The following is a 16,690-nucleotide window of genomic DNA, read 5'->3' as shown; positions in this document are numbered from 1 at the left end:
CAACCAGAATCGGCACATCCCAATAGTCAACCCACTTTTCCTTGAAATCGTGCACCCGCCACGGGCAACCCACCTTCACGCACTTGACATCATATTCTTTCTTGCTTGACTTCACAACATAAAACTATTGTCGAAGTGATGTCGCTCATTGAGTCACTGCATCCTTCATGGCCTGACTGGTATAATACCTAGCACTCTGGGTTACCTTATTTTGCGTATACTCTCATGCCACCTAATTCTTCTCATTCACCATAAGATTGTTGAAGTTGGGATTATTCCAGTCCGCGAGAACACGAGCATCATCCTCATCATTCAAGATATCATACTTAGAGGATTCGTCAGCTTGAAGATCATCCTGCTCCATATATTCAATTAGAGAAGGGATTTATTCCCCCTTGTCTACCTCACCGGTTGGTTCAGTCGGATACTCCAATGAATGTTCACCATCCGGATCGACATCATCCTCATACTCTTTCTCGTACCCTCCTCCTCCGAGTACCCCCCACCCTGCATCTCCCCCACAACCTCCTTATTCTTTCATTACACAAGCAATATAGGAGGCCAATCTCTGTGCACAATATCCTGCAGGTACCTCTTCCACACTGAATCTTTCCAGAGTAGGTATAGCTCCGAGTATACACTATCTCTCACTTGTTTGCCAACGATGCTAATTGTCACCTCTTGACCCTCGATGTCTATATTGAAACCCCGTATCAATCAGATGTACAAGTGTCTGACATTTCTATGCATAGGTCTCGAGATACCCTTGTCCATTGAGTGAAATACGGACAATACTACCCCTTTTGGACCATATAATATTTTAGTGTCCCCATAAAAAAATCCTAAATTGTCATAGATCTGACATACCTAGCAACCATCGATGAAAACACTAATATTATTACGACAGAACAGAAATAATTATGTAAAAATATATCTACAATGAAAAATTGATTACAAACATAGCCCAACAAATAATCTATATTGCAACAAAATATCCCCAAGTCGCTATATCAATCACATCTAAATCATACATCTACTACATCATTTATGCCTACAATATGTCTAAATACTACATCTAATACCTAACATATGTCTAAATACTACATCTAATTGCTAAAAAATGCATATAAAAAGGATATAATGGCTAAACTATATCTAACCCTAATTCTAAAACTAGATCTATATTCTAACCTATGTCTACTGGTTATCCTACCAGGTTTGTAAAAAAAATTTATATCTAGTATCTAACTTATATCAAAACCTAGTACTAGTGGCTATCCTACCGAGTTTATAAATAAATCAAAGCAAAAAAAAAAGCATACATGTTTCCTCTGATACGGCTTGGCTGCACAATTTTTCCTTCTCCCCTCCCCTCCCCTCCCCTCCTCTCCTCTCCTCTCGGTTGTGTGGGAATGAAATGAGCGGCTGACGTTGGCAGGACCACTGTGACCAGATTAAATACCCAAAAAATCTCACTCATTTACCAGGCGAGACCTTTTGGGTGAATCTCACTCAATAAACAGGTGAGAACTTCTTCTCTCCGATAATTTAATGCATTAAGCGCCGAGACCCATAAGTTCCTCATCCGTTCAATGGGTGAGATCAAGATCTCGCCCGTTGAACGAGCAGCGATAACCTACGTATACAATTTTTTTCAAATCAATTTGTGCTACACACATTTCTGTGAGATGCGGTGAGCGCTGCACAACCCTTATATTAGACTGCATGGCGTGGTTGGGTGCAACCTATGTCACATGTTGGCCTAGCTACGGTCGCGGTGTTGTCACATGCCATCTCACCGCTATCTCATCTAATATATAGAAAAAGTTTATCCATACGTGGGTAATTCATAAAATCGATTATATAAGTATTTATTTAAAATAAAGATATATGATTATCAACTGTGTATATCGAAGAAAATGATATAAAATTTATATATATTCATACCTCCTTTAAAATTATAGTTATACATCTCATTCTACATGATTAATCTTAAGAGAAAACAATTAATACGTGTTTAAATCTAATTCTAAAGATCTCAGGGAACTCTATTGTGTTCTATCATTTAATTATTGTAGAATGAATCTAATTGTGGATCAAATCTGCTGTGAATATCAATGGATTGTTTATACTTTTACCTGAATCTGCAGTGAATATCAATGGATTGTTTATACTTTTATCTAACTATGTTTGATTCATATTGCTTGTTCAGCTTCTGATTTCCCATCTTGCTTACTCAGACTGTAATCTTTTCGGATTATATTACTTTTAAATATTTAGATGACTCTTTTCTAATTTGAAGATTATTTTTGTGTAGAACATGATAAACCGTGTAAAATATCGACATATATTTTATTTACCTTATAGTGATTATCTAACCTGCCATATCATATAAAGAATCCATATACTATGATGATGTATCTTTATAATATAGTGTATTTCTATTAAATCCTTAATTATTAATATTAAATCGTTGTCACCGTCCAACCATCTAACTTTAACATTCTACTGTGGATCCGGCATGTAAGATTTTTTTTTACTCCCTCCGCCTACGGTCACCTCTCTCATCCTCATCCTCTGCCCCACCTGCCCGCCTCGTCTGCCCCTCCCGCCCTATCGATTTCGCCGGCGACCAGATCCGACGAGATTGAGTCGTCGACAGTCGGATCCGGCGGGATCCTGTCCCTGCTGCCGTCGTCCCTTTGAAGCTTTACAACGGTCGTTGTCATCTCCGTTGCTTGCCTCGACACCGCCGCCATCCTATTGCTTGTCTCGGCGCCCGCTGCCTCTAAAACACCGTCCGCACGCCCGATTGGAGCCCGTGGCGCACAGAGGCCGACGCAGAGGAGGGCTCTGCCGCGGCGCGCGTGGACACGCACCCTCCCGACGCCGCTGTCAGCGGGATCCCGTTTGCCGCGAGCTTGCCCTATGGAAACGGCCGCCGGCAAGATCCTCGGCGTCCTCTTCGCGTGCTGTCACGCCAGGCTCGTCAACGGGGGCCTCCGGCACCTCGGCATGCCAGGCCGCGCGGGAAGGCGGACCTCCGTTGTCACCTCCTTGTTGCCCTCCCCTGTTGTCCAGATCCAAGCCGTGCGTCGCCGATGTCATGTCCCACCCGCGCGGCCGTCCGCCGGTCCCCACCGTCGGCGATGGGTGTTTTGCCGCTTGGCCTGTGCGTGCCAGTAGCAGCAAGAAGGAGAGAGATGGGAAAGAGATGTGACGACGATCACGTGATGGGCCCATCAAGCGTGGGATGGGCAATGTCTCTACTCTCTAGCGCCGAACCAAGCTACGGTACTTTTTTTTTTCACCCTTTCTATCCTCCAACATGAAACTTAAAAGCAAAATTTAAGTGAAAACTGAACCCTTAAATCCAAAATTATACACCCTGAAACAACTTATTTGTATGGTGGATCCTATTCTTTAAATTGAAATTTCTTTCAGGCGTGTTGTCTTCAACCTCTCGCCTGATCACGTGTGTTGTGTTGGCTTCACCGCCTTACGACCAAGATTCAAAAATTTGTCGGTAACCGACCAAAATACGGGATAACCGGTCATCTCGGTTTCAGAAACCGAATGGTAACCGAATTTGAATTCAAAAATTAAAAAAATTAAAAAAAATTAAAAGAATTCAAAAACATCCTAAACAAACTAGACACAATTTTAAGACCTACTGTGAAAAACAATTTCAATAATAATATCGTTTGCATCATATTTTATAGGGAGGAAGTTTGAAAAAAATGAAAAAAATTTGAAGCGTGCGGCTTAGTTATTAACTCACGTTAAGTAAAAGTTTAACATGCAAACACATATTTTTCTTGTGTAGAATATATCTTAAGAGGATCTTTAAAATTAATTTAACTTTATTTAGTTAATTTCTCTATAATTTTTACAAAGTTCATAAGCATAAAGTGAATATGTTAAGAAACATCATTTTAATTAACTTTTTTATGTCTACTATTATTTTTTCTACGTAAATAATAGTATAAATAAACTAATAAAAGTGGTTTCACTAATTTTTAAGGTGTGATGGGTCAGTTATGAATTAATCTAGTCGTAACACATTTACACAATCCTGCTTGTTACAATAACTAATTAATGAGCTCATGTATTTTTAAAAGAGATAGGATCATGTAAGAAGACTAACAAAATTAGTTTCATGATTTTTGGATGAGTAAAGAATAAACTATGCATTTAACTTGGTTTAACAAATATATTTTCTCACAGCAAATTTTGAACTTTTTATGAGTATAAATACTTTTATCATGTAGATCATGCTACAAGGAAAAAAAAATTTGTTTCACTTGATTTAAAGCTCAGATGAATTAGTTATTGATTTTACAAGATTGAGATAATTTTTGGGTTTTTTGTTGAACTTCACTGAAAATCGAGAAAAGCTCGATAAATCGATAAAACAAAGCTGTTACCGACAAAACCGAGCGGTTACCGACAATACGGAAAATTCAAGAAAACCGCTCGATAGATCGAGAAAATCGCTCGGTAACCGGTACAATTCGACCGGTTACCGAGAGGTCAATTTCATGAATTTTTTCCCATATTTTAAATTTTATCAAATGAATTTTGTCTAATTTTTTTTGAAAATTCAAGTGGTTATCACAGTTACCGCAGTTTTTCAGTTACCGCTACAGTTCGATTACCGAGCTTCGATCGGTAACGTGAACCTTACTTCCGACTGCCACCCTCATCATACTAATCTCTTCATTTTCACGCTCCCTCGTCACACTTTGCCCATCGGTCGGCCTTCGCCACTCGCAGCCGATGACACCACAGCCGCTCGCTGCCCCATCCCTGTGCTCACTTCCTCCGTCAGACCAGCCTGCCTAATAGCTTCTTCTAAAGCCAATGATGAAGACCCTCCCCCAATCAATCCCCCCACTGGAAACCGCTGTCGGAGCACGCTGACGTGTGTTCACACCGGACAGTTGAAATTCTTTGAGATTTCAGACGTCCTAGATTCTGGAAGCGTGTATTTGCATACGTTGTTATATGTATGATGAAATAGTAACTTAGTTGAAGTAGTGCACTCCCGATATTTTTGTTCTAGTTTTCACCCCTGGCTCTGCTACTTGACTCAAAATTAAAATTGAAGATATCAAAGAGAAGCATTTGTCATGCCCTTTTTTCAGAAGAATCACCAGATGCAATCTACATGTATATCAAGATCAGTTTTATTATTTATGTGGTGACATATAAGTGATATACAGTTCTATATCGAACAAAACAACTTTATTAAAATAAATATTAGAGTTTACAAGACATCGGCGGAAGAACACAAGAGGATTCCTATGGATCTTCTGGGCACATCACAGGCAATCGACAGGGGGGGGGGGCAACACGACCCAGGATACTCCGTCTCCAATCAACGGTCTTCGACTTCCTTGATCTCCTTGTAGTCTTCTCCAACTGAGCATCATTTATTATTGAAAATAGCAAGTGTGAGTATAAATCGTACTCCGCAAGTGTAGGAAAGCATAACATGAGGGCTAGAGTCAAGAAAAGGTTAAACACTGTTTTACTGCACTAAGTAACCTTAACTTATCATTTCAAAAAACAGGCATCCTATTTACTAAGTGTGAAGACACAACTTAAGCAAGAGGAATAGCTTATCGGATTTCATTCGACAACCAAACTCACCAGATATCCTATATCCGGCTACCAAAACTTACCAGGTAATCCCATTACATGGCTACCCAACCATCCATACCAGAACCCTGATCCCAACTAATCAAGAAGAAATCCAAGCCTGCTCTTGACCGTGAGCATAGCTGATCGATCAGTTTTATACTCTGGAGAGTTTGCACATGTTACCCACGAGTCGTGATTTCATCGCCCGCATTACCAGGTGACAGTCTTCATGTTGTTGTGCTGATCAAGCACTTGCACACTTCCTATGGTGTGCTGTCAGGAGATCACTACAAAGCCTTTACAAAGCTCCCGCTAATCCGTAGGCACCCACTGAGGTTTCACCGCTAACAGATGATTCCATCGCTGCAGAAGTCCCCTCTTGTGCCACTCAACCGTCCACTGGTGCCCACAGAACCGGAGGGGTGGCTAATTAATTGGCCAGATCATACCCATATAAGCCTCGTAGTTGCGTTGTTTAGCCGGGTTACATGCTTCAAGAACAGGTTCTTAGGACCCCACATAGGAACATGCACATTCCCACCGTGCAGCACAATACATACGCCTTCTTACACTATCCTCAAACAAACCATCCTGTTAGGATCCCTATACCATGTTGCTATAAAAGATTATCACACCCGATTCATGTTGCATAAACATTAATCAAGTTTAACTCATAACCCAACCATGACAGCGACTAGCGTATCTACCCTTTATTTCCCATAACTTGATCAACGGTGACAAGGATAATCAGACAAAAGCTAGTAAACCCTATTCATAGGTTTCCAATTTAGACAAGCATGCAATGAAGGATAAAAAACTAACATAAATTCCTAAAAATAGGTGCAAGATGTTCAAGGACACTTGCCTAACTGCTGCTTAGTTATCTTCGTAAACTCGGTTCTGGCATATCTTAAAGTCTCGACTTTGTAGCTCATCGAATCTCTAGAAATACTATATTCTGCTCACAAGATCTACTAACAAAAGAGAAAGCAAAAACAACTAAGAAACAACACACCAAATAGAGACAATACATCATAAAAACACTATGGTTGGATAGGGTACGAGATTTAGGCGAACTCATAGAGTGTTGCTTGGATTTGAATAAAATTCGCTGAACAAGATTTGAATAGATGAATTCTATTTAAATAATAAGAGTTGGAACAGAATTAACTATAGAAGGTAGGGGCCAACATGTAAACATCCTAAATAGGAGAGAAGGACATAAATAAAGGATCTCTAGAGGGGTTATTTGGGATTCTCACCAAGAGAGAGAGAGAGAGATCAGAGAGCAGAGCAGAGGAGTTCGTCGTGGAGGAGTCGGCCGGTGGTGGGTTCTCGGCATCGCCGGTGAGGGAAAAGGCCCGGGGTTGACAAAGATGGTGCAGACGGGGTCGCATCGCAGCTATGAACACATGGAGGGCTCAACTTGACCTAGGGTACAGAAAGACACGCACACCGGTGAGCTGAAGGTGGGGAGGTACACGATTGGATGGAGACGGCGACAACGATCACTGACGTCGATGCTGGAAAGCAATGGTGTTTCACAAATCAAGGAGTGCACGGTGTAGAACGCGAGAATACAAGCTCGGTTTTATGGTTTGTTTTGGTAGAGAGGTTCTGAGATAGTGGCAAAACAGCGACGAACAGATGCAGCAACAAAAACGCTCGCGTTCCCGGAGATAGGTTATGAATTCAACAAAAGAACACAGAGCTTCATATTGATTAGGAATGCAATTCTAGGGTGGAGGTTTGGATAGCAGTTCACCTGAAAAGGAGATCAAACAACGGAGATGAGAAGGGTGACGGTTGCGGCATGCTTTGGTTGGCAACCGCGTTCTGGTTGTGTCGCTGCACAACTATTGAAGATCTCTTGGGGTCACATAGAAGACTCTATGAGACACACCGTGACACAATCGGTGCACCCATTCGGTCTCTAGATCAATGGGGAACGCGGACTAAACCCGCAGTGCACGCACAAAATTCATCCAGATCGAGGCAGCAGCAACGCCAACGCAGATTCCGGTGGCGTTAGTGCTCTAATAGCCAATCAGATTTGTGAGGGTGTGGGGAATATCTAGGAGCACGTGCTTGTCAAAGGGTATGGCGATCCGACCTCTGATCAGCCAGGGAACGTCGATGCCATCCGCGACGACGCGCCTGTCCGCGACGTCGAAGACCGTGGCTGTGCGATGGTGGATTTGAAGGGATGGGGGTTTGACTAGGCATCACATCGGACGAAAACACAGGGTAAAGGATGAGGGGAAAGTTCTAGTCTGGGGTCCTCACCTTGCTGCGATGATAGGGGAAGAAGGATTTACGGAGACAACGACGACACCGATGGCGGCGGCGTTGGAATTAAGGCTCGCGTTCTCGCTGCGTCGACGAAGATCTGGATGAGCCCTTCTAGGATCCAGAGGTTCCCTCGATATTCTACATGGTGGCATGGGTGGCACGGTTGGATCTTCAATGAATCGCCAGGAATGCCGATGGAGTCTTCAGTTCGCGCCCTGAATACGGCCAGAAACGGAGCAGTGCACACAGCAACATAGATCCTGGTGGCTTCTGTGCTCCTCTTGCCATGCTTCTTCGTGGAGTTGTGTGCACCGACCAGGGGCACATCTCGACAAAAGACGAAGGCATTTGGCTGGACGGATCGCCGGGAACGTGGATGCCAACCGGCGATGACATGGCTGTCCGCGACGGCGAACGGTGCCTGGCAAGTTGGGGGCAGGGTTCACGTTACCGACCGGAGGTCGGTTACCGACCTCCGGCGGTAACCGAAAAACCGCGGTAACCACGATTACCGGTCAAAAATTCAAAAAAATACAGAGAAAATTCATTTGGCAAATTTTGAATTTTTGCCAAAAAATCGTGTTTTTAACCTCTCGGTAACCGCTCGGTTTTGGTTGGTTACCGAGCGGTTTGGGTCGGTTACCAAGCGATTTTCTCGCATTTTTGATTTGGTCGGTTACCGAGCGGTTTGGGTCGGTAACCGCTCGGTTTTGTCGATTTATCGAGCGGTTTTATCGAATTTCAGCGCAGTTCAACAAAAAACCTAAAAAAGGGTTCAATCTTGTAAAATCAATAACTAATTCATCTGAGCTTCAAATCAAGTGAAACAAATTTTGTTGGCTTCCTTGTAACATGATCTACATGATAAAAGTATTTATACTCATAAAAAAGTTCAAAATTTTCTGTGGGAAATTTTATTTGTTAAACCAAGTTAAATGCATAGTTTACTCTTTGCTAATCCAAAAATCATGAAACTAATTTTGTTAGTCTTCTTACATGATCCTATATATTTTAAAAATATATGAACTCATGAATTAGTTATTGTAACATGCATGATTGTGTAAATGTGTTGCGACTAGATTAATTCATAACTGATCCATCACACCTCAAAAATTAGTGAAACTACTTTCATTAGCTTATTTATATTATGATTTACGTAGAAAAAATAATAGTAGACATGAAAAAGTTAATTACAGTGCTGTTTCTTAACATATTCACTTTATGCATGTGAACTTTGTAAAAATCATAGAGAATTTAATAAAACTCTAAATAAAGTGAAATCAATTTTAAAGATTATCTTAAAATACGTTTTATACAAGAAAAATATGTGTTTGCATGTTACACTTTTCCTTAATGTGAGTTAATAATTGAGCCGCACGCTTCAATTTTTTTCATTTTTTTCAAACTTTCTCCCTATAGAATATGATGCAAACGACATTATTTTTGGAAAAAAAAATTCACAGAAGGTCTTAGAATTGTGTCTAGTTTTTTTTAAGATTTGTTCGGAATTTTTTATTTTTTCGAATTTTTTGAATTCAAATTGCGGTTACCGTTCGGTTTCTGAAACCGGACCGGACCTGGAAGGTCGGTAACCGCGATTTTTGGGCGGTTACCGACGGTTTTTTGAACCCTAGTTGGGGCTGCTGCTAGGGTTTGGACGAGTGTGGAAATGGGTAAAGGAGGATGTGCTGGTCCCTGTTTATGGGGCTAGGAAGGTCAGGCTGGTGAGCTAAGGTAGGATCCAAGCCGGCCATGGCCTAGGTCCAAGTTGTGATCCGATTGCGCGATGCTAATGTGTTCTGAGGATGATAACTCCACCTTCCGAATACCAAATTAGACGTTTCCAGACCCTATCTTGTAGTACTCGAAAAGATCTACAACCTTGGTATTCATTGGAATTTCTGGAAATGCCATCTTAATGTTCAAAAACGCGTCACAAGAAAAAACTATTTAAACTTAGACCAATCTTTGCAGCACTGATTTCGGGGGCTATAACTCCTAGCTCCATTATCCAAATGGGGATTTCCATAAGTGCAAATCGAAGATCTCGACGAGACGTATTGTCAAGATTTGCATTTGAGGATGTATTGAACTACAAAACTGCGTGAGAAGACAAGACTGATAACGAGGAGTAACTGGCAGACAGCTTCAATTGCCATTATGACCATTAAAGCGGTGGTTTCCACTCTGAATTGCTAGGAATTGAAAGAGGATAAATAGATATCAATGCGTCTTGATTGAGCACTAACTCAAGCTTTGTTGGCCGGCCTTGGCTGCCAGGTGAAAGGACGACGTTGTTTTGAATTGGATGGAAACGATCAGATACATGCACATGCAAGAGAGCTGGTTTGGACTGGCTTTAGCACGCATATGGGCCGTCATGCTAGCAATCTAACGTGATGCAAGGTTGATGGCTTGATGCTCGTTTGGAGCCACAGGCTAGAAAGAAAAATATTGAGGAAAAGCAATGCACGCTGAGTTGGATCAAAAGGATGCAAAATAAGATTGTCCACGGAGGATTTTTGAATAATGTGGGAAAAATGGAATAAGGATTTGTCCAACCTTAAAATTTCTTAAGCTATTCTAATGTTTTATAAATACATTTTTCATCACACAAAACAAATCCTTTTTAAACTCTAAATAAAATTTTGAAAAAACTTCCAAATTTCAAGAAAAAAATATTATTTTATTATTTTAAAATGCTTACAACCCAAAATAGAAATTTTGGGATGTGACAGCATTGATTCTCCAAATAGTACACAAGACACTCCAAGCGTTGATAGATACATGTTGCAAACAGAAAACTAAAAACACAACCTGACATTGTAAGGGCCTGGCTTCACGCCTGCGATCATAGTTCGATTCAACACTGAAGGAAGGGCAGTAAGTTGACGGTCAGCATAACGTAGAGAGCATCAGATTAACAGGCAGCATCCCCACTTCCTGTAGCTCCAACATCACCTCCAGTAGAGCCAGTCACCATAGACAGAAGGATATCCGCAGCCATTGTAGTTGGAGTAGATGTACTGTCAGAAAAGAGGACTTGATCTACCGCGCGCCCAACCAATTTAATTCCTGCTTTGGTCGCTTCGTTGCGAATAACTGTTGAAAGCTTTTCTTGTCCGTTCACTTGCAGAGGAGGAGTTGTAGGAGGGGCCGGAATATCCACGCATACCTGAGGCTGAACAGGGCACAGTGATTGCGGTTGCGGTTGCGGTTGCACCTGCACGACGTATACTTGAGGCAGCGGGAGCTGCGGTTGGCCCATCGTGTCCCCGGCGAACGGCTGCTCGTCTGGCTTCTTTGGTTCGCTTGCAGCTGCTGCCAGTGAGTGGCTTATCGCGACCTCGGCGGGCTGCGGCGGCTCGACTGGCTTGTCATGTGCACCTGCAACCTCTGCCGGCGGGAATTGCGGTTGGACCACTGTGACCTTGGAGGGCGGCGGCTGCTCGCCCGGTTTGTTTTGTGCGCCTGCTGCCACTGTCGGCTGGGACTGTACTGGTTGGCTCACCATGATCACGACGGGAGACGGCTGCGCGCCTGGCGTGTTGGTTGCGCCCGTCGCTGCCCCGGTCGCCGTCGCGTCCGCCGGCGGCGGCCGCAGCATGATGAAGGAGGTGATGCCTAGCGCCGTGGCGGCGAGGGTGAGCACGCCCGCGCCGGCGAAGACACCGATCTGGTAGTAGCCGATGCCGTTCAACGCCGCGCCTCGAAAGAACAGCGCCAACGCGATCACCGCCAGCATCCTGCATGCGACACGTACGTACTTGTTTGCTCATCTGTTCACGCGTAACTTCATACATGGTGATCAGTGGTGGTAACTCACCATGAGACGACGGCGCAGACGATGCCGGCGGTCGGGTTGGTCTCGGAAGGAATGTCGCGGGGCTTGCAGCAGCCGCAGCAGCCGCCGGCCACCGAGACGGTGATCTGGGCCGCCAGCAGGAAGATGGCGGCGCATATCCCCAGCCCAGGCGAGGGGTTCTGCAGGTAGATGCTCTCGTAAGTAAGCAAGCGGCGCGCGCGCGCAACACACCAAGATCACAGGTCAGCAAAACCATGCATGCATATATATGTACAAACTACAAAGTAGCTAGGTAATAGATGAGTACGTAATGCTTACATATGGGTTTGCCCCCTCTGCCGCGAATCCCAGGACGGCACTCAACAACCCTAGAGACCCGACCACCGCGGACACGATGATCACCGTCTTATTCATCTTTATTTCCATTCTTCTCCGGCCCCCTCCCTGCTTCCGGCAGAGACAAGACTGAAGAGGGTGATGCTGGGAGGCGTGGGTATTCTTCCGTCTCTAGATAGATCAATCTGTATGTGTTTTATAGATGTTGCACACTTGCAGTCTTGCGGACTCGACTCAAGGTTAGGTCGCTACAAATGGGAGTACAATTTTGCGACTCTTCCACGATTGATTTCATAAGGGGGTTGACATGATAAACAAATGGAGCAGGTCTTTGTTTTATTTACGGCGTACAATCAATTTAATTACATCGTCGTGCTAGCGTGTTAACGGCAAACAGCTTAGTTTTGATGAGTCGCCAAGAGGCATCTAAAAAAGTTGCCAACAGGCAACAGTTGGTCTTTGTAATCTGTATGTTAACAGGATCGCAAATCTAGCCAACTGAATTTCTGGTTTCTTCCCAGTGAGTTCGATCTCGGTTTATGGCTGCATGCTTGTAAGTTGTGTTGTAACTAGGTACTGACTACCACCAAACGTCCTACATGTATATACCATTCAAGCCAGAAGCGTGAGACCAATCGGCCTGCCAGTATCTGTCAACTATTCAACTCTCATCTCAGAGAACGCTGGAGGGATCGGATTCATCTCGTTGCCGTTAACACGCCAGCAGGACGTACGATGGAAATTGACAGATGGCAATGACCAAATCAAATCAAAATTAAATCAAACCCTGCTCAGCTCGCAGCGTCCGTGCGACTACGAGATGCAAGTGGGCGCGTAGCTGTAGCGCAGGCTGTGGCTCGTTAGTTAGAACGTGCACCACAGTCGCAGAACATTTCTTCATCTTAACCAGGATGAACAGTGCAGAATTAGTTGACCAAAGTATCCTACTGCATACAAAATGTATTTTGCAGCACATATATATGCTCTGTGCTTTATTTTTGTCTAGTTGAGTTGGACTTTGCCCTTTCTGTTTTGTCAACCCTAGAGGAACGAATGGCATTATGACAATATATTGGAGTGTAGAGTATATACCATATAGTCTTCCGGTGGTCGTGGCCAGTCCAATCAAACGCATGTGCAGCTCCATCTAACTCCTAACAAGTAAGTACGACATTAGAGATTAGAAGTCCAGTGTTCAGTAATACTGTGCTCCCGATTAGACGTGGGAGGATATCAAATACGGCCAATTCGTGCAGGTTATAGCGTATACGATCTCACACCGGATCCGCATTTTTACTTTTTAACCTTTTCAGAAAATAATTTTACAAACGGACTCATAAAAAAAGTTTAGAAATAGATCTTTTTTACGGCATTATAACCTTTGATGTTGTTAGATCATTATTCGATGTCACTAGATTTAACGTCGTTCTGTGCCACATAAAATATACACGGAAAGTACTTGTTGGCCAGTCGCCGTAGTTCAATGGTACACCATCATGACCTTTAGCGCCAGTCACTGATTCAAGAACGAATACCGAGATGTACAAATGGCACGCCAGTGCGATATCCGGCCGCGGCCTGCTGATCTGGGCCAATAGGAGCCGCTACACGGGGTCTGGGAGAACGGCATGCGGGATCCGTGGTCGCTTGTGCCGGCCATGCGGCAAGAAATCTACCTCTTAACTGATGAAGTATCATGAATACTACCTTAGGCCTGTCCAAACTTCCGGCTGCTCTTACTTCAAAAAGAAACATCAGATGCTCGATAGTGAACACCCTACAGCCCTCTCTTAACATAAAAGCTTCTTTACGATGGACAATGATACCTACAGCTTAAGGTATCATAAATTAAATCTAATCATCAGACAGAGTATTTTTGTAATTATTTTTTTAAATAATTAAATTACGCCCCACTGCGCAGGTGGCTTCGGCCGCGTACCAGGGCGTGCTGCCGAGGTCGGGCGCCAATGTCGCTGTCAAGAAAATCTCCCACGACTCTCGGCATGGATTGCGCGAGTTCATGTCGGAGATCGCGAGCATGAACCGATTGCACCATCGCAACTTGGTGCAGCTCCTAGGCTACTGCTGGTGGCAGGGCGAGCTGGTGCTCGTCTACGACTATATGGTCAACGGCGGCGTCGAGAAGCACCTATTCACCGCGGGCCAGCCGGCGCTGAGCTGGGAGTAGCGTGCCAAGATCGTCTAGGGTGTCGCTGTTGAACTATTGTACCTGCACGAGGGGTTGGAGCAGGTGGTGGTGCATCGCGACATCAAGGTCAGTAACGTGCTCCTCGACGACGAGATGAACGACAAGCTCAGCGACTTCAGCCTCGCGCTGCTGTACGACCACGACAGCAACCCGCAGACAACGCACATTATTCGGACGATCGGGTACCTCGCGTTGGAGATGAGAAAGACTGGCAAGGCCACCACGAGCATCGACGTGTTTGTTGAAAAATAAGGTACATTTAGGTTTAATTTTAATTCATAAATAATTCATGAGCAAAAACTGATAAACTAATATGATCATTTCATCAGAGCATAATCTAGACATATTTACGAAAGCACAACATATGACTAGATCTACTATACTCAAAATTAGGAATCGTAGGAAATAAAGTACGAGTAACATGGTTTCTACGTATTAGTCCTGCTTTGTGGAGGTTGCTGAAGATGCCATTTGCACTGTATTGACGGCACGATTAATCCTGCTAATGACATGCCGAATTTGTTGAGATGATAGCGGACAACGCCCAAGTAACTAGGAAGACGAGCCGTGGTAAACAACTTGAGCAGTTGCACGGAACGCTTCCCAAAAACCTTATTCGTCGTCTCCCGGTGCAAGATCTCAAGAGCGAGGGTTTCGGAGACCTGCTCTCCCATTCATCGGTGCACACTGACACTGGGATGTAATAGACTACAGCGGTAGCACAAACGAGAGAGAAATAGACAAAACCCTAACTCTTATATAGACTCACGTAATGAGAGTGTTTTCAATTTTAGAGCTACTCTCAATTAGCAGTCTATGTTGTAGGTGTTCCCAATGAGGTGGGGGTCCTTGCATATATATAGAGAGAAAAAACTCATACACCTCTACCTTCATTAGCAATATGATACTAATAGAGGGTGGGCCTCAATATGGATCACTTCTCCATAATATGAACCTTTGAGATTTATTAGGAATTATTACATGGGCCGGCCCCAATAATTCTAACAATCCTCCACCAGATCTCAAAATCCCATAGAGAATTGCCAGTTTTCCACTATTGTTTGATATACTAGTGTTTTAGTGGAGACTGTTAAGTTTATCATCCACATAGAATATCAAGCTACACTTATTCACAACTTGAACAATAGAACATGCCTTGAATTGCAAGTTTTGTGCAAACAAGTTTTACTTAAAGTCATAACTAATACTTGGCTACCAGTAGGCTACCCCATAGGTGGAGCATATAAGTCCTACTCCATAGTCCCTTCATTAGTTTACTAGAGATCACCCAAATCTCATAGATTGTGACCAACAGTCATACTCATATAGGTGTGTTCTTTCAAGAATGCCATGTAGGTCAGTATCTTAGCTACTTAAAGCCAACAGAAGTAGTCAACCTGCCTTACAGATCTCTGAGAGTATTGTCACTGAAGTGGGTCAAACAACAAAGGTACTCTCCTCCAGTTAGACCAATAGCTTGTTCTTCCCAAGTCCTAATTTACGGGATCTCTGATCACATAGGTTGGGTTACCACTATGGTATAACTCATATGGGTCTCATACCCATCTCCTTCGATGCATTATCTATCACACTCCGTGATAGTCCCGTTGTAAAAGGATCTGCCAGGTTCTTAGTTGTTTGGATATAATTCAATGTTATTACTTCGGAGTTTCTCAATTTCATGACAGACTTCAATCGTCCCTTTACGTGGCTCGAGGACTTGTCATTATCCTTAGAACTGTTTACTTTGATAATAATCGTATGATTATCACAGTTCATAAGGATAGCCGGTACTGTTTTTCAACCACAGGTAAATTCATCAACAACTCATGCAGCCATTTTGCCTCAATAGTGGATGTGTCTAATGCAGTGAGTTCTGCTTCCATAGTTGACCTCGTCAAGATGGTCTGTTTGCAAGACCTCCATGACATAGCAGCACCACCTAGAGTGAATACATATCCACTTGTGGCGTAAATATCATCAACATCAGATATCCAGTTTGAAAAACTATAACCCTCCAGTACCGATGGGTACCCAAAATAGTGAAGACCATAACTCATAATACCAAGCAAATAACGCATGAATCACTCAAGCGCACGCCAATGTTCATCACCTGGGTTAGAAGTAAAGCGACTCAATTTGCTCACAGCAAATGAGATGTCAGGCCTTGTAGCACCAGCTAGGTACATGAGTGATCCAACGATCTAAGAGTATCTCAGTTTGTTCATGTCACTTTTCTTATTCTTTTGAAGTATCACACTGGGATCATAAGGTGTTAGAGAAGACTTGCTGTCCTGGTAGCCAAAGAGGCTCAAGACCTTCTCAACATAATAAGATTGTGTAAGAGTAATCACATTCTCTCCTTTGATTAACTTGATGTTTAAGATCATATCAGCCTCAAC

General features: G+C 43.3%; 2 protein-coding genes across 2 annotated transcripts; one reads left to right on the top strand and one right to left on the bottom strand.

Moving 5' to 3' along the window:
* Positions 1-10,693: 10,693 nt before the first annotated feature.
* On the bottom strand, positions 10,694-12,231 carry LOC133929896 (uncharacterized). Its single transcript, XM_062376650.1, has 3 exons — positions 12,062-12,231; positions 11,765-11,922; positions 10,694-11,684 (listed from the first exon to the last, which is right to left on the bottom strand). Exons 1-3 carry the CDS (start codon positions 12,167-12,169, stop codon positions 10,859-10,861), a joined length of 1,092 nt encoding a protein of 363 aa, XP_062232634.1. The 5' UTR covers positions 12,170-12,231; the 3' UTR covers positions 10,694-10,858.
* Positions 12,232-13,618: 1,387 nt separating this feature from the next.
* On the top strand, positions 13,619-14,540 carry LOC133928106 (L-type lectin-domain containing receptor kinase SIT2-like). Its single transcript, XM_062374378.1, has 3 exons — positions 13,619-13,705; positions 14,001-14,249; positions 14,331-14,540. The coding sequence occupies exons 1-3, from the start codon at positions 13,619-13,621 to the stop codon at positions 14,538-14,540; spliced, it is 546 nt and encodes a 181-aa protein (XP_062230362.1).
* Positions 14,541-16,690: the final 2,150 nt, after the last annotated feature.

Source organism: Phragmites australis, chromosome 9 (assembly GCF_958298935.1).
Source record: "Phragmites australis chromosome 9, lpPhrAust1.1, whole genome shotgun sequence".
Lineage (NCBI taxonomy): Eukaryota > Viridiplantae > Streptophyta > Magnoliopsida > Poales > Poaceae > Phragmites > Phragmites australis.
The sequence above is the reverse complement of the archived record's forward strand: the minus strand, read 5'-3'. Positions and strand labels throughout refer to the sequence as shown.